The 23,746-nt window shown below is 49.2% G+C and overlaps 1 protein-coding gene and 1 long non-coding RNA gene across 5 annotated transcripts; one reads left to right on the top strand and one right to left on the bottom strand.

Moving 5' to 3' along the window:
* The first annotated feature begins 9 nt into the window (after window positions 1-9).
* EIF4E2 (eukaryotic translation initiation factor 4E family member 2) lies at window positions 10-23,494 on the top strand. 3 transcript variants are annotated; one of them, XM_081911407.1, is made up of 8 exons: window positions 10-167; window positions 2,919-3,033; window positions 5,497-5,631; window positions 9,791-9,895; window positions 10,618-10,770; window positions 10,863-10,999; window positions 20,633-20,713; window positions 23,046-23,494. In XM_081911407.1, exons 1-7 carry the CDS (start codon window positions 148-150, stop codon window positions 20,676-20,678), a joined length of 711 nt encoding a protein of 236 aa, XP_081767533.1. In that variant the 5' UTR covers window positions 10-147; the 3' UTR covers window positions 20,679-20,713; window positions 23,046-23,494. The 3 variants fall into 3 exon arrangements, with proteins under 3 accessions (XP_081767533.1, XP_081767534.1, XP_081767535.1); XM_081911409.1 differs by having other exon boundaries at window positions 28-167; window positions 2,919-2,980; XM_081911408.1 differs by lacking the exon at window positions 20,633-20,713.
* Window positions 14,601-18,043, bottom strand: LOC309370022. Of its 2 annotated transcripts, XR_014168362.1 has the most exons (3): window positions 16,306-18,043; window positions 15,056-16,270; window positions 14,601-15,000 (listed from the first exon to the last, which is right to left on the bottom strand). It is a non-coding gene; the product is annotated as an uncharacterized lncRNA (long non-coding RNA). The 2 variants fall into 2 exon arrangements; XR_014168361.1 differs by having other exon boundaries at window positions 15,056-18,043.
* Window positions 23,495-23,746: the final 252 nt, after the last annotated feature.

Genomic DNA, 23,746 nt, shown 5'->3' with positions numbered 1-23,746 from the left:
GGCTGAGGGGAACCAGGTTCCGCCGGAAGCAAAGGGAGGGCGGCGTAGGCGGCGTGTCTATGGAAGCGGCGGCGGCTGAGCGGAAGTAGCCGGGCGAGCGGCAGGAGGCGAGGCGAAGCGGCGGCGGCGAGAGAGTCACCGAGGAGGATGAACAATAAATTCGACGCGTGAGTCGGAGGCGCCGCGGCTGAGGCCTAGTCGGAGGGGGGTCCCGTGCAAAGCGGCTCCCCGTCGCCCTCGGCCCGGCCCCCAACCGCCGTTGCGCTCCCGGAGAGGGCCGGAGATGGGCGGAGAGGCAGGCCGCCCTCCGTGAGGGCAAGTAGGGCTGCAGGGCGGGGAGAAGCTGCGCCTGCCGAAATTCCCTCCTCGGCCAGCAGAATGAGGGTGGGGGGGGGGTCTCCCTTCATGGAGGAGGCGCTGCTGCTCTGCCCTCAGAGCTGGAGGCCGCCGTGAATGCTTCCAATTTGAATAAAATGCAGTGGTACCTCAGGTTACAGGCTTGACAACCATATGTCAGGAGTGCTCTGATGGTGTCTCCTGCTTGGCAGCGGGTTGGACTCGATGGCCCTTGGGGTCTCTTCCAACTCCAATGATTCTATGATACAGACTCTTCAGGTGACCCAGAAATAGTACCTCGGGTTAAGAACTTTGCTTCGGGATGAGAAGAGAAATCGCGTGGCGTCGGCGGCGGGAGGCCCCATTAGCTAAAGTGGTGCTTCAGGGTAAGAACAGTTTCAGGTTAAGAACAGACCTCAAGAACGAATTCTTAACCCGAGGTACCACTGTATTGGTGGGGGCGGGGCGGGTAGGAGCAGGTAAGCACCGCCCTGCACAGTCGATCACAAGATCACACACCCTTTGAATGGCAATGCCCATAAGGTTTTTTTTTGGGGGGGGGCTCAAATATTTTACTGGGGTGGTGGTGCTGAAGGGACCTCAGCCCGATTTGGCTCCTATAAATGGTCCTGAATGGCAGTTACTGGAAGACTCGGGAGGGGAGAGAGTCACTCTTGTGCTTGGACCCTGCGTGAGGGTTTCCCTGTAATGGGCACCTGGTTGGCCCCTGCAGGGGACAGGACAGGGCCGGCCCACCCATGAGGCAAGGTGAAGCAGCAGCAGATCCAGAGGTAGATCTTTCTCTCACCCCCCACCCTCCCTTGTTCACGGTGTAGATCTTCCCTTACCCCCTGCTTCCCTGGCTGGGATAGGGGAGCCGTTTTGGGGTCTGCCTTAGGTGCTGAAACGCTTTGGTCTGGCTCTGGGTACTGGGCTGGATGGGCTGTTGGCCTGATCCAGCAGAGGCTGTTCACAGCCTCTCTGCATTCTGAGCACAGTGCAGGCTGCAGGGCGAGAGCCATCGGTGGCCAGAGCAAAAATGAAGCTGCTTGCCCCGTTCCAAGTCAGCCATCTCTGCAGGGAGAGCTGGAGTGGTGCCCTCAGGTTGTTGCTGGACTCTGGCTCCCAGTGGCATAGCCAGTGCAGAGGGATGATGGGAGTTGGAGTCCAGCGGAAAAGATGTAGGAGGCACTGTGGCTTCAGTATGAAGCCTTTCCCTGCCCTATCTGGAGATGCTGGGGATTTAACTAGGGTCTTCCTGCAGATGGATCCTGTGAGCTACCACTGGGGTATGGTCTCTTCCCATGTGGGGCAGAGCCCAGTAATGAGGGCAAGGGCAGGCTTCAAGCCTGTGGGAACTACTTGAGTTTATTGCAAGGACCTCAAAGTCTGCCATCTTGCAGTTGTGTGTAAATTCACTGTGGATCAGGAGTTTTGACAGCCAAACAGGAGAAGAGGAAGCCTTTTTGTTTTTATTCTTTAAAATGTATCTGTCTTGTTGAGAGAGAGAGGTGGCAACCCTTTACTGAGCTACCGAAAACCATCTGCCAATCAATCCCATTCTGCCTTCTGCCCAACCCCAGTCCACACAGACTGGTGGTGGCTCTCCTGGGTTTCATACAGGAAACTTTCCTAGTCCCACCGGGAAATGCTGTTCATTGGGCCTGGGACCTTCTCCATGCAAAGCAGGAGCTCTGTCACTGAGCTGTGCTGCCCTTTGGTAGAGAAAAAGCATGGTTGAGTGACAGTTTGCATTTGTTTAGAAAGGGGCTGTATCTCACTGTTGACGTTCACAAGTCTTGCCACTTTTCCAACAGACACAGGCGCTGTCTTTAACAGGGAAAAATCAAGAGGTGGGTTTCTCCCCCACTGTACCTCAGGTGTATCTGCCTGATATGCACCTGTAGCTGGCAAAGAGATACCCAGGGGGAGATAGTCACCTGTCTGTTCAAACCCCCAACTGACATCTTTGGGTCCAGTCTCAAGATGCCCACTTGTTTCTTATTGCAGGCAATCATTTCTCTATAAGAAAATACTCCACTAAGACCTGATGTAACTGCCACTGTTTGACCATTATTTAGCATTGTTGACATACTTTCCCTGGTATGGTGGCATGTCTCAGGACACAGGAAAGAAGTATAATGGGGGATGTAGTAGGGTGTGGAGATGTGGTATAAGAAAGTGCTAAATTTGTAGTGGACTAGTGGGGTACAATAACACTTTGAAAAATAACTGTGAAAGAAAGAGACTGGGACCTTGCTGGATGTTAGGCTAGAGACTGTTTAGGCAAAAGGAACAACATTTCACATGACCATCAATGCATGTGATGTTTTAATTTTCTTGATAAATTTTATAAACAGGTCTCTAGCCCCAATAGGTTTACAGCTTTAAACTGGTGTCAGGGATTTATTTATTTTTTTAAAGATGGCAAATATAGGGCAGGCTAAACATATCCAGCTTTTTAAACTGTTTCCTATAAGATTGGTTTCCAGGGGTGTGCTACAAAAGTTCTTCAGACAATACAAAAAAGGAACAGCAGTCATGAGCTTTCAAACTGATTATTTTATTTACTTCTTTGCCAGTCTGAAGGATGATGACAGTGGAGATCATGACCAGAATGAAGAGAACAGCACACAGAAAGATGGTGAGAAGGAAAAAAATGATAGAGACAAACCCCAAAGTAGCAGCAAGAGGAAGGTACGTTCTTTCCTCTTCCTTGTAGACCAGACCGGAGTGTTCAGTTGATGATTCTGAGGGAGCGGGGGAAGTGTTAGCCTACAGCTCCAGGGTCCAGAGAATATCTATGGTTAACTTTGACTAAGACGCTCCCTAGTCTCCATGCCTTTCCTTTGTTAAAGAAAATATGAATTATTTGAAAATGTTTATCTTGAAAGCAGAATTGACTGATAACGAACAATTCCATTCATCCGTACGGTTCTGGAGTTGGGAACAAATTCAGCCCTAAAGCATTAATGACTTTCCACGTGGACAACCCATTATGTTCTCCTATCTAAGCAAATGGCTGCCATTTGTTCCTTGAGGCTAGGAACATGTCATGAAGGCAGAGTTCCCTAACACTCCTAATACCTACTGAAACCTTGGGCGGCACTTACACGATGTCTGTATCCTCTCCTTGCCAAAGCCCCTTGCAATAGATAATCCCTCTTTCTGCAAGAACATGCTTCCTGACAATAATGGCAGACATTTAGCTGTAGATAAATTTGATATTAGAACTGCGCTCCTCCTTGACTCCATCTGGCGCAAGCGCACATGAACCTACAGAAGTGGCTGCCCACCTTCCCTCTACTTTTCAGTAAGCACACACCTTGACACAGGATTCATGTGCCTATCCTGCCCGTTGGCTGTGCTTCCTCAGCTCTCTCCTGCCTTCACCAGCAGCCGTGAAAGCAGATGGCCCACAGTGAGATAGGAAAGGGGTTATTCCTAGCTGTGAATTGCAGGTCACCACCCCTGGTTTAGAGGCTTTTTTGTTACAGAGGCAGCAGGACTGGTGCCCCTGCTCTGTTTTGGAAAGGGGGCACTTGCCTGCCTTTCAAGCAAACTCATTTGTGGACTTTGGGTCTGTTCTTTTCTGTAAGGTTTCCACTGCCCAAAGTTCCTTTGATTAAATGTAACCTAATAGAATACCTTTTATTTTCTGGCAGAGATTCTTCTCTGGGCTTGAGAAGGCTTTTTGTGTAGTTTAGCCCATCTGTTCCTGCCCTCCCCTTTGCATTAGAGAGCTGCTGTGGTTGAGGTCCACACCTGTAGGGAACGGTCTGTACTCACCCCTTAGGCTTCCAATTACTGCAAGGTAAAGGTGCCTTGTGTCCCTTTGGCACAACAGCCATGGACTTGGGACGGAAGGTGTGTGCAGGCCTTGAGGAAGGCACAACGTCTTCCTTTTAAAAAGAACCTTTGTGTAGAAATTGCATCCCACTCTAGCATGATCAAATGGAACAAAAGGTGGAAGTAGGTTGATGAACTCCTTCAAATTATAAGGGGCAAAGGAAACATGTTGCAGTTGAGAAGAAAAAACGGGGGTGGACACCCAGCAAAATCAAGGACACCCAACTTATGCAGTATAGGTGTACTCTTCCTCTCCCTGTCGGAATAACCAGCATTTTGCTTGTTATATATAGAACCCCACAGCCAAGATTCTGACACCAAATAGCTGAACCCAAGCCAGGGAGCAGCATTATCCTCTAACAGTGTGTTCTCCAGTTTCCATTTACTAGCACATTGCTGAACCTGATCATACTATTGACTGTGAAAGAGAGATGCTGTCTTCTGGCCATCATTTGCATTGATCCCTTTTGGCTGGGGGCTGGGGAGGTGCAAAAACCTGCTAGAGACACCTTGAATTCCTCCTGGACTCCCTTCAGCAAACAAGCCCCCCCCCCCCCAAAGCCAAAGTAGTGGGCATTTTGAGGGAAATGAAAGTTTCCCACTCCAGCCCATCCTTTGTTCAAAAGTTGTGTTCCTGGCAGGAAGGAGCTGGGCTATTTCATACCTGGGGTTATTTCAGTGCAGCTGTTTCTGGGGTGGGAGAGAGATGAAGCCCAGGTTTTCCTGGCTTGCTTTTTGTTAGCTGGGAGCTGAGTTGGGTGATGTTTTGGCCCTGGAAAGCTGTAAAGATGATCCCATTTGTTCTAATGTATGCATTACCAACATTTGGTTTTCTTGGTTCGCTTGAAATGTTCAATTCCATCTGTTTTCCCTGCTTGGAACGGGGATAGATTTCTCCATTGCTTCACAGAGGAGACCCCCACTGCCTGCCCCCGTTAAGATCCGTTATCCTAACAATTGGAGACCTATAAAGGCACGTAGGCGGAGTTCATGAACTGGCCTTGTCTGATGAGTTGCTTTTGAGAAAAACAAAACGTCCCTCATGGGGCTCGTCCTCTGCCAGCTAGGAGAAGCTCAAGCATGCTGAGGATTGCTAATCTCTCGTTTGAAGTATAGTCAATTCCTGCCAGACTAATGGTCTGTTTCAAGCTATTAGCAGAGATGGAATTTCAGGAAGAAAATGAGGCTAAAATGTTCTTTCACGCTCCGTGATGGCAGGAGCAGGCAGGCTTCTAATGCTGCAAACATCTTTCAGCCTTCTCTTTAGAGAAATGCGTAAGGACAAATGAGTTGTTTCAATTCCGCACACAGGCTGTGGTTCCAGGGCCGGCTGAGCACCCCCTGCAGTATAATTACACCTTCTGGTACTCCAGGCGGACCCCCGGGAGGCCCACCAGCTCTCAGAGCTACGAACAGAACATCAAGCAAATTGGCACCTTCGCCTCCGTGAGTTGCATTTCTGTCTTGTCGCTCGTTTAACTGGATTCAGTGCAGCTTGGGGGGCAGGTGTTATCTGCGCATGAGAAGCAAACAGGGAGGGGCCACAGCTCAGCCATCGGGCACATTCTCAGCATGGATAAGATCCCTGGTGCAATCTCCTGTTCTGAAACCCTAGAGGGCGGCTGCCGGTCCAAGCAGGCAGCATTGGGGTATTGGGGCCAAGGGCAGCTTTGTATATCTCTTACGTTCACAGTGAGTATGTGTGCACTGTCATGTTTAGAGTTAGGCTGGACCGATAGGGGATTCAGAGTGGCATCTTGTACGGAGGAATTCTGAACCAGCCACCGTGTGCAGTTTTACATTGTATGGATCTCTCATCACCCTGTGGAAATCACTGCCACAGGGATTGACCATTGGTTTAGATAGCTTTTAAAAAGGGTCAGACAGATTCATGAGGGACGCGTCTCTTTATGCTAGGTAGCCATGGCAGCTAAATGGAGCTTCAGTGGTAGATACCAGGTGCTTTGTGAATATGGATTAGAGCAGTTGCCTCCAGTCTTCCGAGGAACATCTAGCTGGCCACTTTTGGAGGCAGGATGCTGGAGTTTATGGGCCTCTTGATCTGATATTAGGTCCCACCCTCCTTTTTCAACAGCCACACAGGCAACTTCTCAAAATGCCCCCCCCCATCCTGTGTCTCAGCCTAGGTGCTTCCTGTTCTCAGGGCCCCATCAGAGAAAGGGCGTTCCTTTTCCTCTAAAGCAGGGGTAGTCAACCTTTTTATACCTACCGCCCACTAATGCATCTTTCTTGATGGTAAAATTTCCTGACCGCCCACCAGTGCTCGATGGAAGGAGGATTCAGCTTGTGCTGTAGAACCCCCTCCCGCCCACCTAGAATCCTGAAATGCCCACTAGTGGGCAGTAGGAACCAGGTTGACAACCCCTGCTCTAAAGTGCCCAACATGACCCTGTGTCAAAGGCAAGGTGTGGTTCTGAAAGAAGGCCTTCTCTTGTGTGGTTGTGTGTCTCATTTTAAAATCTTGACATACATATATAATTCTGTTTGCATGCTACCTTTCCACAGTTCAGGGCATGCTCAAGGTTGCTTGCAACGTGAAAAAACTACACATAACTACAACAGAACAATAGTAGTCATGAACAGTAAATAAAACATTAAAAAAGACAAAACCAAACTGAACAGTTTCTGCATAAATCACAACAATATCTAAAATAAAGATGCAAAAGGCAGCTGTTCAGCAGCCTCAGCTTTTGTAGCTGGAGTCAGTCCGGTCCTCATCCTCCCAGGTCAGATGGGAAAAGGCCTGCAAGGCAGGGAGCAGGTCTTCTAGCATATGCTCAGCCCTGGAAAGAAGCTGGCTGAGCAGGTTTGCAGCGCCGAAACTCTTTGGGTGACAGCGCAGGTGCCTGGATTGTTTGTAGCCAAAGGGAGGTGTGGTGAGGAGAGAATTCTACTGGCCCTCCTCTCTGGCTTTCTTGTTTAACCAATCAAATGGGACCCTTGTGCCCAGCCCCACCTCCCTTTCATGACTGCCTAGCCAATGCCCTAAACCAAAAATAATGAGCAGCTGGAATTACTGTAGTATATGAACAAATGGGAAGATTGCAGTAGAAGTCACAAATGGGAAAGTTTTGCAGTGAGGAGTGCTCCTGTTTAGTGTGCCAGGCAGACATGTCTTCTTTTCAGGATACTCCAACCCATCCCATTCTTCTTCCTCCCAAAATCAAATTTTCTGTTTCCTCTCTAGGCTGACACCCAGCATTTCTGTGACTGCTGAGCATGCTCAGGCCCCCATAGGCTGTTTTGGGGCTGTCTTTTCCTAAGATAGACAGATAGACAGGTAGACAAGGCCCTCTCTATTCTTGTGGCAGTAAATTGTCTAAAACTGTGCTTGACATTGTGTTTTTAAATTGGCGCAACCGACCCTGGGACCATAAGAAACTGTATTATAATTATTAATAATTTTAATTACTAATGATTTATTGTGCTTTTGCATAGCTTTCCCCAACCTTCCTGATACCATCCTCTTCTTTCTCAGTAGCTCTGTTCAGAACCGAAGCCATGAGCTTGTTGATAGTGAGCATGTGACCCGTTTTCCTTTCCACATTACTGTCGTTTGAGTGACCCACTGAGAACCTTGTATCCACCTAGTACTTTGTGTTGCACCAGTAGTTCTGGTACTACTGCATATGACCTGAGCCTTAGCCAGCAGTCCTTGGCACCCTTACTTGAGAGTAAGCCTCTGTGAACTCGGTGGAACTTACTTCCTAGTAGATGATGCAGAAGATTGCCTTGCTCGTCTGACAAGTTCGACTCCGCATAATTCAGCACAGTTTCTGCAAGCCTGCAGTTGCTTGTGTCTGGGCCACTGGAGGGCAGCAGCGCTCTCCAGAACCGCTGGCGTGCAGTTATTGCCATGAATTGATCTCCAGGGGTGGCATATTTATTCATTTGCCTAAGATGTGTAACTCCCCATCTAGTTCCTAAAAGCTCGAAAGGCAGAACCCCTTTCTGCAAATGATGTAATAATGCATGTTATATAGCACCGCAAAAAGCTTTGTAGGTGTGGAATTTTAAGGGACGTGAGCTGTATCTGAATTCCATTCTGGCAAGGGGGACTTCTTTTACAATTTGCTGTAGCTTTGGGCATTTTTTTAATATAGTCTGAGATGCAAAGCGTTTTGCTGCAGAACAGAAAGTGGTGCTTTCCTTCTCTTCCTCCTCCTCAGTTTCTTGGACACTATTAAGTGCCCCGTATGATCACTAGTGCCTGTGAGGCCCCTGCACTTTCCATGTTGTTGTTGCAAGTGGCCCCCATTTTGCCGCTGCTTCTGCTCCCATTCTTCCTGAACTTGCACCCCCAATATGAGGGTGGGGGTTCCAGCGGCCAGTTAGTCATTCACAATACTACCAGTCAATGGTCTGCTGCTTATTAACCGTGGCTAAACACCGTGAAATGTTTCGTGGTCCCAAGTTCCTACTATTTTACAAACTTGTGGGAAAGGAGGCCATATTCTTGCTCTGAAGGCCGGTGAGTCAAAGAGGCTTATGACTGGCATTGAGCAAGTGAAGGTGCCATATCTGCTCTCAGCCCATTGGCCCATTTAGCCCATATTGTCTGCTTTGACTTGCAGTAGTTCTCCCAAATGTCAGGGGAAAGTCTTTACCATCTCTTGCTTCCAGATTCTGTCTAGGGACACCAGGGGTTGGGGTAGGGGCTTGCTTTCAGCATGCAAAGCATGCAGCCTTATACTATTCTATGGGTTCTTTCCCTCAGCTAAGAGAATGAACTAGAAATCAAGACCTCCCTGGCTGAAATTTCACCTTCATTTTTTTTTATTAACTGTTTTATTGTATATGTTATATTCTTTGTAAAGCACTTGGTGATTACACTTGCAGATAAGCGGCACACAGATTTTGCTTAATAAATACGCATTCCCCAGTTGTTTAATCCCAGCCCTTCCCTGTTTGCATGATGTGATTGTGATTTTATGTTGTAACCTGTGACCTGAGACCTGTGGTTATAGGGTGCTATACAAATTTAATAAATAATACGAATAAGAGTAAGAACTCTCCTATGGTATGACTGTAAGGATTATGGCAAGATCACCTATACGAAGCACTTCGAGTGCTAAAGGTGGTATATATATGATAGCTGTTTTTAATGTTTATATAATGGTTTAGCACACTTTTGCTACGTAACCTATATTTGGTTGATCCGATGCCAAGCCAACATCAGTCACTGGTGGGGATCTGCAATGGAAACAGCAACCACACAATGATGCTGTGATTTGGTCACCTGCCTCAAGTGTTGCCTGAGTTCCAAGAAAGAGGCAGTGGCTCAAGTGAGTCAGGGAGTGGTAGGGCAGGTTGCTGTGAAATGTTGTGCAGTCAAGATAAGTGCAAAGGGACAGACAGACATTTAGCAGAGAGTGGGAGTTAGAATAAGGAAGGGGGTCTTGCCTGTCCACTGTTTGTTTTTTTAACCTGCCTTGGACATTTACAATATTACAAGAGGTGCTTCTGTCACGCCTTCCTGACTTGGCTGTCTTACAACCACCCACAGCCGGAATCTGAAAAGGAAGACCTGTCTTGGCTCCTGGAAGATTTGCCTGACTTGGTTGTACTTCTCCTCTTGATATAGGTGGAGCAGTTCTGGAGATTTTATAGCCACATGGTTCGTCCCGGGGACCTGACGGGCCACAGCGACTTCCACCTTTTCAAAGAAGGAATTAAACCTATGTGGGAGGTGAGTCCTGACAGGTGCTGCAGTAGGAAGGAAACAGGAGAAGATCACACAAAGGACGCAGACGCTGAGCTGAGGGGTGCAGAGGGGTCTGTAACAGGTCTCACTGGCAGCACTTACATCTGTTTATTTTTCATTTGCTGTTAGTGGGTGATCATTCCAACTAGAAAATCAGTTACTGTTTCCTAAGACTATTTCGTCTAAAACTTTTAACTCCCCTCATTTAAGTAAAAATATAGTTTTCAAAGTTGTACCTAAGAGGTTTAAATGCAAGAAAAGAACCCAGATATTAAACAGGCCTGCTGGGAGAGACAAAATGTCAGAATACAGAAATAAAGTCCTGCAATCTTCATGCTGTTCAACTGTGATATCCCCTCTACTTTATTTCCCACCCTTCACCCTAAAATCCCAGGGCAGGTGCCAATAGAGTCATTGGGGGTCTAAGAGAAGCTTTATCGCTATTAACATAGCTAATATGACATTGAAATAATCCCTTTTCTCAATATACGATTTTGTTCAGGAAAAAGATATGGTCTGAGGCCTTGTCCTTCCCCTATTCCTAGGTGCTGTATTGTTCTTATTTGGCCCAACCTGCTGATTTTACTGGGTACAGCCAAAAAGATTGCAAGGACTGCTTTCGTAGAGGCAGCTGGGGCAAGAAAAGCCCTCCCTGGTTTGGGGCAGTGAGAAAGTTGGCCTCATTTTCTTCCTTTTCGCCTTCCCAGGATGACGCCAACAAGAACGGCGGCAAGTGGATCATCCGTCTCCGGAAGGGCTTAGCGTCTCGGTGTTGGGAGAACCTCATCCTGGCAATGCTGGGAGAGCAGTTCATGGTGGGTGAAGAAATCTGCGGGGCGGTCGTCTCCGTCCGCTTCCAGGTAAGGCGCGTTCTGGGTGTCGCGGGACCAGCCTTGCCGTCTTCAGGCGTGGGAGATCCCCTTTTGCTCACCTCCCGGCATTCGTCCTGCAGGAGGACATCATCTCCATATGGAACAAGACGGCCAGCGACCAAGCGACCACGGCCCGGATACGGGACACGCTCCGGCGAGTGCTGAACCTGCCTCCCAACACCATCATGGAATACAAAACCCACACGGACAGCATCAAGTACGTGCGGCGAGGGGGGAGGGGAGCACTGGCTGTAATGGGCTTGCCTCTGTGTCTGCTGTGTTAATGCAGGGAGCCATTCCTTGTCCTGTAGAGCTGTGAGTGCTGTCACCACACTGGGACACTTCTGGTGTCTCACATAGCTTCTTCTGTTCTGGCACGTGTTGCCTTGAGGGCTATGCACAGCCTTCTTGCTGCCTGCAGTTAGTGGCCTAGCTTCAGTGCTCTCCACCTTCAAGGGACCCCATTTGTTCATTTATGTAGAGCATTTGTACCTCACTCTTCAGCCAGGAAAGGCTTCCAGGGCAGCTTGCGTTCAATCGGAGCAAAACAGTATCTACCCACAAGCACAGCACACAAGGAAAAAGGAACAGGGAGGGAAGAGGAAAATCGGAATCAAAGCTCAGGCACCAGTTTCTGACTAGTTGCTCCTACCATCTGGCACAGTTCAGGGCAGGAGGTGCCTGTTGGAGCTAGTGTGTCGCAGCAGAGCTGGTGGAATAAGCTCTGCTTCTTGGGTGGCAGTTGGGGGAACAGAAGGTCCGATGGAGCTTGTGTGTCCCTTGGTCCACTAAGGAACCCTTGGGCATCTGCCACAGGGGTCCCAGCATCCTCCAGAGCAGGGGCAGCCACCCTTGTCCTCTCCAGGTGCTGCAAAGTACAAAGACTGTGATCTCGTAACTCATTGGCCAAGTTGATTGGGGATGATGGGAGTTGTGAGTCCTGCAACATATTGGCTCTTCTCCCTGGAGGATTCTGGGAAAGATTCTCATCTGCTTCACGTAGGATTCTGGCCAGGAACTGAGAGTGCCTCCTTTAGCACCTCCCTGCGGAGTCAGCTCACTAGTGGTGAGTTTGAAGGTGGCTTGACTGTCAGTAAGCTTTCAAGGAATGCCAGTGTTTCCTTAAGCCAGCCTTGGCCCTCCAGTAGGTGCTTGGTAGAGTGGGCTGGGATTGTGGGTCTCTCCCTTTTCCAAGCCAAGTGGCAGGAGGGGAGGGGGTGTGATTTGAGTGCACCACATTCCTGGAGACATAAAACACAGAGACTAACGGGGATTTATAGACCCATTAGATTTATAAATGTTCTCAGGAAGGCGCTATGTAAATTTACTGTGCTGTACAAATGATTTCTAATCATAATAAATGCTGTATATTAAATCCTCCCAGCCCCCCCGGTGACAGAGGCCCTTTAACTAGAACAGAGGATTATAGTACACGGAGAGGACAGCTGTATTTTAAATGAGACCGTTATAGTTTACCAAGCCAGGCCATTGAAGATGACTTTTATTCTCCCACAAAGTGATGAAGGATCGCTGCATATTTAAGAGCTTTCAGATTGGGGGTGAAAAATGTGAAAAACCCTTTTCACTTAAGTGCACTATAAGCAAAGATGCAGGTTGGGGAGCGTGGGCTGACGCTGGAAGATTAACGTAGCCAAGGAAGAGGGAGGACAGATGAATAAAATGCAGAAGTAGAACTCAGCAGTAAGAGGGTTTTCTGGTCCAGTGAGTGAGCAAGGATGCAACATGGCACCTGCTTCTTTCCCCCTGGCTAGCAGAATCCCAGGGAGGAAGGAAGCAAGACCATCCCGGAGGAGGGCGTTAAAGGAGGGGTAGTACCACTGGTGGGCTCCTTCTGGGGTAGTTTGTCCACCTTTGGTCCCCATCTTGCACTCCGCTCTCACCTGTGGTTCTCAGAAGCTGTCAGCATGCAACAGTGGCTACACCCCGGGAAATGTCTTTGACTGGCTGGCTAAACCAGGCGACAGTAGTCGATGGGTTTGAAACCCATCAGTGAGTTAGGGACTTCCCCTACATGCAAAGACAGGTTCCAGCGGATTGAGCGAATGAGACCAATAGTGTTTCCAGCAGTCAATAAGGCGGTTTCTGCATATGCTGTAGAGGGAAGCGAGGGGCAGACAGAACTCGTCCTGGGAAGGTAACCCATCTAGGAGGAGGAAAACTCATTCTAAACCTCTGCTGCCTTGCAGGATATCTTTGGGAGAAGAAAAGGGTTAGGAGTAAACTCTACACATTTCCAGAGTGGAGTCCCTAAGGCGGTTGGGTGGCATCTGGTACACCTCCTTCCAGCAACTCCTGCAGCCAAGCTGGTGCCAAACGTATTTGGATCACATCAGTGAGGCCGCCCAGGACCTCCAGACACACTGCCCAGGCTTGCGCCCCAGGGAGGCAGTTTGACTTCACCCTGGGAGGCACACTCCATTGTCTCTTGAGACAGACAGATGCCAATAGTGTGTGTGTGTGTGTGTGTGTGTGTGTGTGTGTGTGTGTGTGTGAGAGAGAGAGAGAGAGAGAGAGAGAGAGAGAGAATTGCTTGGCTAGATGAGACCAAAGGTTTCATTCATTCAGCACTGTGTTTACAACAGTGTCCAACCAGCAGCCTCTGAAAACTCATGAGCAGGGATGGAGACAGCTATCCCTTCTGTTACTTGTCCTTCAACTTCCGCTTCTCCAAGGTATACTGTCCCTGATCATGGAGGTTGCATCCTGACATCCATTAATGCCGGGAGGTTGGCAGACTTCATTTGCGAGTTGCCTGAGCTGTAGGCTGTTAGGAAGCGGGTTGGAAGGCAGGAGCAATTCCACATCCAGTCCTAAGCTAGGTACTCTCTGCCCTGATGGAGCTGCCAGGTAGTAGAACCCTGAACTTGCCTACCCCAAGCCAGTGCATCATTGGCAACTTTGTGCAGGACATGTCAGATGGCGGCTAAGAGCCAAGGCAGCTGCTCCCTCTTGGGAGGGGGCTTTTCTTTTTGGATCTTTGAAGGAGGTGAGGAATTTGATGGTTTTCAAATATGGGGACAGATGGAGAAACATTTCCCACCCTGTATCTAGTGAGAAGAGGGCAATTAGTAATGGGTTTAAGTGCAGGAGGATTCATTTAGACTGGCAACTTTAACGCTTTTCAGACTTGCGTTGTAATTGCATCCTGCAATGTAAGACCCATTTCTCGTTATTTACCATGTGTCCATCTTTCCCCTCCCTTCTTCCTCTCTCTTTTTCTCCCTCTGTCTCTCTGTAATTCTTCTATTTCGCCCCCACCTCCTTTCTCTCTCCCCCTCTCTGCCACCCCAATGAAAACCCCCAAGTGACACTGGAAAACCAGTGGTAGCATTGCTGGTGCAGCTTGCTTCAGGTCGGGGTGAGACCCACCCATTGAACTCTACCGTTTCAAATCTGGGATGGGAGCCTCTGCTCAGCTCCATCCAGCATGGCCAGCGGTTAGGACCGATGGGAGTTGGAGTCCAGCAATATTAGGAAGGCCAGAGGTCCCCCACCTTGGCTTGGGTGAAATAATTGTGTTTGTGTGGGATGATGGGAGGCAGAGTCGTTTCTTGATGATGCAGCTTATCTAGGGAAGTTTGTGGAATCCTTTTATTTTTGGAGAAAGTGATTCATGTTGGGACTGTTGCACAAGAAAAATCAGGGAGTGGGGAGCATCTCACATTGAGATGGTTGCCAGTTTTCATCGAGAGTCCCTGGTGTCCATGATGGTACTTCTGGATGTGAGTGTGTTGCGATTGCATGGGTGGCTATTTAACTTGGCAATCAATATAGAACAAAAGGTTTTTTATTGGGGGGGGGGGAGGATTCTGATACCGTTCTGCCCATCACCCATCTGCTCTTGTTTCTGCATTGGGTAGCCATTGCTCAGTTGTTGATCCAGGGCTGGCTTTTATTTGTAAAAACGTGCCTCTAAATCTGCATGATGGTTTTTTTTTATAATGAAAAGATAACATAGACTTATTCTGCAGGCTTATAATCAACTGAAGTTGGGGCACATATAGTGGGGGTTAAGAATAAAGACCCAACACACAGTGCACCACACACAATACTGTAAAATAGTTCAACAAAATGCAATGCTAATAGAATAAATTCAGTGAATCACAGCTCTAAAATAAATCAAACTTTGATTCCGCACCCCCTTGTAGTCAGTACTATTGAAGCTGTGAAACTGGTAATTCCAGAGTCCGTCCCTCCCTCCTTCCCTCTCTCTCTCTCTCTCTCTCTCTCTCTCTCTCACACACACACACACACACACACACACAAAATGTATGTATAGACATATGCAGACTAGCTAGGGTAGACAGGGAATGAATTTCGTCACAAACAGGTGACAGCTGAGTTTTAGAGAGCAGCAGAATAGATGAGGCAAATTTTTCAGTATCCGCTGCACAGTAGCGGATCCCCATCAGTTTCCTGGAACTCCAGCATATAAGGACTTAAGTCCTCTGATTCACCAGGCACTGCAGGGAAGAGAAATCTCCTGAATTTTATTATCAGATTGATGGAAAATGCATCATGCAGCAAGGCAGTGTGCCTGTTGGTCTTTGCTTTAATGGAGCTTTCACTGTCTGCTTTACGGTACCTTTGCTCGCTCGGGGGGTAATTTGTGTTCCCATCACTTCATTATTTATGCCCTGAGCCCAGTTTGGGATAATGTGAGTTCCCGGGTCTCACAGCCTTTCCTCTCTGGGCAGCTGAGCTGCCGCTTATAACCCCCTCTGGCGGGCTCAGCTCTGAACCCTTCCTTGCGTTGTGAAGGTGACTCGGGAGGTAGCAATCCACAGACGTTTGCCCTCCACTGACTGTTTTGCTCATTTGCTGACAGTGTTAACTGAATGCCGGCTGCCTTTCAGCCATTAGAGCTCCCCTGGTGGTTTGTGATTAAAAACACAAACTAAAAGGATTTGAATATCAAAATGAAGAGGTAAGCAGGCGCATGGGGCTGCCGGGGTCTTCTCTTCATGTGAGCACACTTTCCTGTGCCTGCAGCAACCCCTGTTTGCAAGGGCATTCCTCCAAAACCATGCAGTCTCACTGTGGAAGAAACAGACCCCCTTGCCACAATCATTTGTGGTGAGGGCGCAAGGCTCTACCCCAGAACCACAGAAGCAAGTCATGTGACACTTCCCAAGCCTGGGGTAGCATGTCGGTGACTAAATAGATCAGTAGTTCCCAAACCTTTTGGGCCCTTGCCCCCTTGGTTTCATAAATACCTCTCCAGTGCCCCCCTACCCTATAAAAAAGCCTTACTTGGATGAGCAGTTTTCACAACCCGCTAAGGAAGGTAACATCACAGTAAAATTCGAAATGGGCAATTAATTGCACGTCTATTCAAAATTCAGTTAAACCTATTTAGTTTAATTATATCTACAAAATTCATGAGCGAGTTCCAGTGATAGTCATTTGCACCTTCTGCGCCCCGTTTCCATCCGCTTGCCTCTTTGTGGCTCCCCACGGGGCGGTACTGTTGGTGGAAGTCAGTTGGCTGCTCACCACAACTCAAGCCATGTGATGCATCAGCTGAGTACAGGGAGCCCCAGCAGAGTCTTCAGAGATTTCCTGCTCCCATCAGAGCAGCTTCTTCCAGAGTTCCCGGTTAAGGGAAAAACTCCTCTCCCACACAGCTCAAAGCAACAAAATGTTTACTGTCTTCTGGCGCAAGACAAAGCTAAACATTACTGTCTAATATATACAGTTCTTCAGGGCTTTGAAGTCAAGATACATATGCACAGAGCCACAAAAACTATCAGCATGCTAGCTAATGTTGCTGTGTCAAACCCATAGCCTCTTCCCCTAACTCTTGCATATTCAGAGTCAGACCCTGAACAGCAAACAGGACAGGATTTCAGGATATGGACCTGCCAGGACATAACAAAAGCAACACCCTAGAGACTATTGGACTCGTCTCTGCATTCCTGAACCAATGGGGAGGGTGCATGGCTCATACACTCGACCTCGGTGGTGTTGCTATGGTAACCCAGTGCACCTGGCACCTTATCCCCAAACATCCGGTCATGGGGGATGCGAGACCATGCACTGTGCAATTTAACCCATTGTTCACATTACACCAACAAGTGCTGCCCACTTTGGGAACCACTGATCTTGATGGTATCAGACTGCATCTCCCATCAGCCGCACCTTCCCTGGCCAGCGATGGGTGTTGGAATCCAACAACAGCTGGAAGGCCACCACCTCCCCACCTCTGTTCCAAGTCAGTGGTCACCAGCCCCCCATGCCCTCTTTCCTCCCAGCCCTCTGCCCCCCATGAGAACCTTAGAAACGCTTCTCCGGCCCCAGTTTGCTCTTGGTGGCCATTGCAGGGCTTCTCAGGCTGGGCCTAAGAGCTTTAAACTGAAGGCCACCACCTCCCTTCTCTCACACCATTTTCAGCTCAAAGAGAGTTCAGCCCTGGGAGTCAGAAGTGTCTAAGCCCTGGAATCGCTTTGCACTCTCGGTCCTTCCTTCAGCGCAAATCCTTTGTCTCCAGGAGGCTGTGTCAAAAGGACCCGTTCCAGTTGCTCCTGAGCGTGGCAGCAGGGCTGGGGATTTTGCTTTTGCGCCAAAGTGGTCCAGTGGGGCAGCAGGATTGATCTCTTTCCCGTCCACATTGCATGGAGCCAGAGGGACAGGAAAGGCCAGCTCGTGGGGCAGGCAGGGGAGAAGCGAACTGACTGAGGTTGTGCCAGCTTGAGTCAACAATGCTTCTTAATTGAGCCCCTTCACAGCAAGGCATTGATTGGCCCCCGTGGCAGCTTCTGCAGCTCCAGCTGACAGAGAGCGAGCGGCCTTCTTCCTTGGTCCCACAGAAACATTCCGCCTCCTAAAGACACTCCCTGGGATTCTGGCTGCAGGATTACTAGGAACACACTCATCCCATGCTCATCTTATATGGAAGGAAAGTGGAATTAGGAGAAGGGTCTGCCATTTGATAGAAGGAACTCATCCCACACAAGCCTCTGGCATTCTCCTGGCAAATCTCAAAGCAACAGAGGTAAGGGTTGTGATTGAGAAAAACCGTGTGATGTAGACAGATCGTGATGACAAAATCTGCACCTCTTTTGGTCACGAGGGAACAACACTGGTGACTTCTAGGTGGGATTGCTGGCAAGTTGTGAGGCATCAGATCTGTTGAGATCTAGGAGTGAGGGGTTTGGAGAAAATCCGTAGTTTGGCTTGAAGCGCAACCCTGGAAAGCCACCAATAGCCAGTGCAGACATTTTTGAGCTGGCTGAACCAATGTGTCTCCAGCCTGAAAAGTAGCGTTACAGGGGAGAGACCAGTGAAGGGGTGTAGAGATTGTGAAAGCTGTGCTGCTGTAGAAGAGTTTCAGAGAAGAGAGTATTTCTGGCAGCAGAAAGCCACGCGAAGGGGCAGTCGTTAAGGTAATCGTCTTCTCTCCCAATTCCGCCTCCATTTGTCTGACTCCGCAAAGCAGGCATGTTCCCCCCCCCCCATTTCCTGCTCACTTGGCCCATCAGTGAGAAAAATAGCGCCAGAGGAGGCAACATTAGGCCCATTCCCCGAGATTTATCTGAAAGCACTTTTGCTGCAGATAGTGATTGCGCTTTTATGTTTATTGTGGGTGTCATTAGCTAAGCAGATTTAAGGCAGGACGTGACTGGCAACAATTGGCTTCCGCTTTCCAATCAAAAAATGGCTCTATTAACGGACTTGTGTTCAGCATGCAGCGTGATGCATTGCCCAGGGTTCTTCTCAGGCCTGAGTGTGGTGGGGAAATTTCATCGCTTGTAAGCTCTCCCATGTTTTCGGGGTGTGTGAGAGGTTTTAGGCAGCGAAAGCAAGATATCAGCTTGCTGGGGAGTCTCCCTCCCAGTTAAAGGGCTTCAGGTTTTAGGGGTTCAGAGATCTCCCAGCTGGAGCCTTTGGATTTTGAGGCCTCTGTTGACCATGCTAGACTAGGTGTTCAATTGCTCTGAGACAATGAGATGCGGTTTCTTATATATCCTGGAAAAGTGGGCCAAGGAGAAGAACTATTGGAAATAAGGTGAGAATGGCAAGGCCTGTGCAGAATTGTGGAATAGTAGAGCGGAAGTGACCATGGGGGTCATCTAGTAGGAAGGGAGGAGCATAGCTCAGTAGAGGAGCACATGCTTTGCATCCATGCTTTATGCTGCTTCCCTGGCCTCTCCAGTTAAGGACCTCATGTAGCACTGAGAGATGGAGGTGGTCAGTAAACAGGCCATATTGAACTAGATTAGTGCGGGACAACCTCAGTTGCATGTGGGCATCCAGGACTCTTGTATGTGACCACCAGGACTCTACCTGGCCTGCATCTCTCCCCTGCTCTGCTTTAGAGTCTCCGTTAATGCTTCTGCCTGGCTGTAATGTGCCCTTGATCTCTGATAAGGATTCTTGTCTTGGAATAATAGAATCGGGAGAGACCTAGTCCAATCTCCTGCAATGTAGGAATCTCAGCTAAAGCATCCAGGGCAGATGGTCACCAAACCTCTGCTTAGAAACCTCCAAGGAAGGAGAGTCCATCACTTTCTGAGAGAGTCAGTTCCATTGCTGAACAGCTCTTCCTTTCAGAAAGTTCTTCCTGAGGTTTAGTCTGAATCTCCTTTCTTGTAACTTGAAGCCATTGGTTCGAGTCCTACCTTCCAGAGCAGGAGAAAACAAGTTTTCTCCATCTTCCATGGGACAGCTCTTCAGATATTTGAAGAGGGCTATCATGCCCCCTCTCTGTCTCCTCTTTTCCAGGCTAAACATACCCAATTCCTTCAACCGTTCCTCATAAGGCTTGGTTTCCAGGCCCTTGATCACCTTGGTCTCCCTCCTCTGCACACCTTCCAGCTTGCCAATATCTTTCTTAAACTGGGGCGCCCAGTATTCCAGGTGTCATCAAACCAAGGCAGAATAGAGCAGTGCTATTACTTATTTTGATCTGGCCACTAGATGTGCCTAAATAGGGGAGAGGGAGGGGCGTGTGAGCAAATTAACACGTGTTGCTGCCCCCACTTTTGCCTCTGGCCCTGCTGGCCCCCACTGACATGTGGCCCCTGGGAAGTTGCCTAGAAGAGAAAGCGGCCCTCCGCTGGAAAGAGGTTCTCCACTTGTGAGCCAGCCAGACCAATTGCCAGGTGGCTCAGTGAAAGTTGATGGACAGGGACCATGGCTCAATAGCACAGGTCTGCTTGTTGGAGGTCCTGGGTTCAAACCCTGCCCCTTCTAGCGATCAGAGCTATCTGGGCTGGGAAAGAGAGGCACACATCCCAGAAAGCTGTGGGGAGCCGCTCCCAGACAGAAAACAAGGGGCTGGATGGATTAATGGTCTGTATCCATACAAGGTAGCTTGATGTACTTCTTTGTGTCTCTGAATACCATTATTTGCACCGTGTTCGGTATGCGTGGAACTTTACAGAGAAACAGAAGATTAAAAACAGCACGGATCTTTGTCCCAAGAGCCCCCCCCCCAAATCACGCTTCCAACAGAGGGAGGGGAGGAGTGGGTGAGGCCAGGGGAAAATGGGAGCAAATGCCGCCTACTCGGGCGTTGTGGGGCTGGGGCACACGGTGAAGAGCTCCTGACCTGCCTTCTGCCCCCCTGAGATGCCTGGGCTGCATTTTCAAATCGGCTTCCCTTGTTAGGAGCCTGCTTTGCGCCTTCCGGGCAAGCACTTTAAAACTGCGCACGATTGCTCTTTTGCTCTTGTTCAGAGTTAAAGCCTTTGGTTTGAAGTGCTCGTTTTCTTTTCTTTTCCTCTCCTCTGTGTGTGTGTGTTGTCACCGTTGTTTTATCCCCTTCTCTTCCTCCCCACCCTACCCTCTTCCCATTTTCGTCCCCCCCCCCCCTCTGGCTTGCCAGGGCCTGGGAGGAGTTTCATGGGCTGGTGAACAGCGGCGGCCGCTGAACGGGGGCTCTTCCTCCCTCTCTCACACACCCAGGGTAGGGCCTCATCTTTCTTCTTACACAATTGTGAGATGCACCTCTCAGCCAGAGCCCCCCCTCCCCTCCCCTCTCTCCCTCCCCAGCATAGACTCTTGGTCACTCTCAGCCTGGGCAGCTCCCTTGTCCCACTGCCGGGACAAACCATTGGCCTTTCTCTGTCAACAAGATTTGCTGCGATTCTTAACGCTTCTCCACAGCAGCCTTGCAGGGCAGACCACAAAGCTCTGGTCGTCTTGGCTGGCCTACGCAAAGCCAGTTCTGGTCTCCAAGGGGAAAAAAAGGAAATAAAACAGACCTTTGTCAATGTTACCTGTAGACAAGGTGTGGGGAAACTTTGGCCTTCCAGTTGTCTCTCAGCTCTACAACTCCCATCATCCCATTACGGAGTCTGTTTTTAAATGAGAATCAGGACTTGGTGGATAAATCGGATTTCTCTCATATGGTTATAGCCACATTCTGGAAGGATGTAAGAGATGCAAACTTGACTGCTTTGTACAATAGTGTGTGGCATATAGCCCTTATGGAGAAATTGACTCACAAATTGAGGCTGGCGAGAGGAACAAAGCACAACGACACCTTTGCGGGAGAACGATGGAGCTTTAGTTTGTTCTCCAGTAAAACTAAAGACCAGTTCCAAAGGTTTGAAATAGCTTGTGGATCACTTAATTAGGATGTGTAGGAGAGATGTGTACTGTTATAAGTTGTATTGCGTGTACGAGAATACAAGTTTTCATAATGTAATTTGGGGAGGGGGTTTCTGGGGAAATTTAAAGAAGAAGAATGAAAAGCAACCTGCCCAACTCCCTTCATCCCTGGCCATTGGCCATGCTTGCTGGGGCTGATGGGAGTTGTAGTTGAGCAACATCTGGAGGGCCAAAGGTTCCCTGCATCTGCTGTGGTCAGTCTTCCACTCAGTAATATCAGCTCTCTATGAGCCTACACTAATAGTGGAAACCAGGTTCTCTCATGGCCGTATGTTAGCTGCCCACTTCCAGACAGCCCCTTTGCCTGTTTGCAAAGGTCGCTGTTCCAGAGGGGGGAGGCCTTGTGAGGCTGAGAGGTACGTCTCCCACTTGCTTGTGTTGGGTGGATGCCAGCTGTTAGAGCAGGGAGCAGAGCGAGGGCCCCCCAGTCCTGCAAACATTTTACACAGTCTAAGTCAAGTGTCACAAAGCACAAACGCAAGAGGTGGAGATTTGTGTCTCCTTCCACAGGCTAATATGAGCTTGCTGCCCTGACGCATAGTGGCTGAGCCACGCTGGTTCCTGGGGAGGAGATGTGCATTCCTTGCCACTCTGCAGTGTTATGTTCAGAAGCCCCCTTTACATGCATGTGCACCTGTTTATCAAGCATGGTGCAAGGTTGCACCTGAAGGACCTGGTGCATTTACCCTTGCCTCTTGTCCCAGGTCCTCCAGATGTTCTCACTCTGCCTTGCTTTCGACAGCCTTGCAATAGTTTTGCAGGCCAGGCCAATCCTGTATTTCCCCCCTGTGGGTTTCTCCAGTCGCCCTTGCCCAGTGGAGTTTGCTCTCTGAGCATCTTACCAACCAAGCCCATTCCAGGCTTTTTGTGGCATCCTACATGGCTGCTAGTGGGGAGATCTTTTAGCTCCCCTTCCACTTCTGAGTCCTCTCATTTTCCCTCCCCTGATCTAGCAGAGCTGCATCTTCCCAGATCAGATTCTTAGGCTCGCCTTTCTCAAACACACAGGCCACCCCCTTTACTGTTGTTAGGGGAGCTATGACCTGTTCAGGGGGCAACGTTTTGAACAGAACCAGAAATGGTTGCGGGGGGAGTGGGGTTGCGTTGGAAATGCAGTTGGGAGGATAATGTACACTTTGATAGGGAGTTGACTCATATTGGATGCATGTGGCCAACAGCACCAACCATTAAATTGAAGGAAGGGATGTTCAGAATCCAGTTTTTTTTCTTTGATCCACCTACCTGCAGTTCTGCTGATACTACGGGTCACAACCTGCTCTATTCACTTTTTGTCTTTACGTGCACGGGAGGCACTCTTCCCATCAGTGAAGAGTTGGGGGATATCTCAAGCAATGCAGTTCCTTGTGATAGACTGGGTCTCAGGATGCCTCTTTATAATTATTTTTATTATTGGATTTCCTGGGCCTACCTGTGGCCAAAATTCATGCCCTGTACTTGTTCACTCAGCAACCTTTTTTTGTTTTTGCTGCAGCAGGGGGATGGGGGATGACACAACTTGAACATGCTTGACTACTAAATTTCCCCTGAGCATCGTGGACCAAACTGCAGCCGCTTTTCTTGGACAGAATACATTTGCTAACCGCCTTCCCTCCTCTGTCTTTCAGGGATAACTCAAGCTTCCGAAATACCAAGATCGCACTGTGAGGAGCAGAAGGAGGAGGGGATACAGCACTCAGCTCCTCCTCAGCCTGGCCCAGAAAAGGCGGGCAGGGGGAGAGGAGGGTTTTTCTGTGTGCATGTGTCCGCTGGCTGAGGAGGCAGGATGGCCTGGGCATTTGACACACAATGGCTTTCACCCCTGTGCCAAAGACTGACCTTCCGGCACCCAAGCATCCTGGTCCAGCCCAGTGGGTGACCGTACTTTGCATTCCACACCAGAGCCCGGGTGCCCTACCGCCTCGTTTCTCTTCGATGTGGAGGGTCCTCCTGCTAAGTGGCTCTTCCTGCCCAGGGATTTCCAGTATTAACCGGATGTCTGCTGCAGAGGCGGAGGCAGTCCGGCGATTGGCAGGTGCCCCCATTTCACCTCTGCCAATAAACGATTAGGCCTCTACTCCCTCCTCCTTGTTGTCGTGTCTGCTTAACAGGTATCTGAGAGGGCGACCTGCTTGGAAGACCTTAAGGGGAGGAGTTGAGCACTCTCTTTGACTTCTGGGGGAACACAGGCAGGTGCTGGGGCTTTAAGCAGGTTAAATGTGAATGGCCGCGCATTTACACTCGGGGTGGTGGGCTTTGCAGGTTCTCATCAGGCTGCCCCAGTTGCAAAGTTAACTGAGCTAATAAATCAGTCAAACATGACAGGTGT

Source organism: Podarcis melisellensis (genome assembly GCF_964234715.1).
Source record: "Podarcis melisellensis genome assembly, chromosome: 5".
Lineage (NCBI taxonomy): Eukaryota > Metazoa > Chordata > Lepidosauria > Squamata > Lacertidae > Podarcis > Podarcis melisellensis.
Note: the sequence above shows the minus strand (reverse complement) of the source record. Positions and strands in the feature narration are given on the sequence as shown.

Excerpts from the sequence above, each read along its gene's own strand:
- EIF4E2 (XM_081911407.1), top strand. The coding sequence starts at position 148 with ATGAACAATAAATTCGACGC. Across the intron at positions 168-2,918 it reads ATGAACAATAAATTCGACGC|TCTGAAGGATGATGACAGTG; the intron begins GTGAGTCGGAGG and ends CTTCTTTGCCAG. Across the intron at positions 3,034-5,496 it reads AAAGTAGCAGCAAGAGGAAG|GCTGTGGTTCCAGGGCCGGC; the intron begins GTACGTTCTTTC and ends TTCCGCACACAG.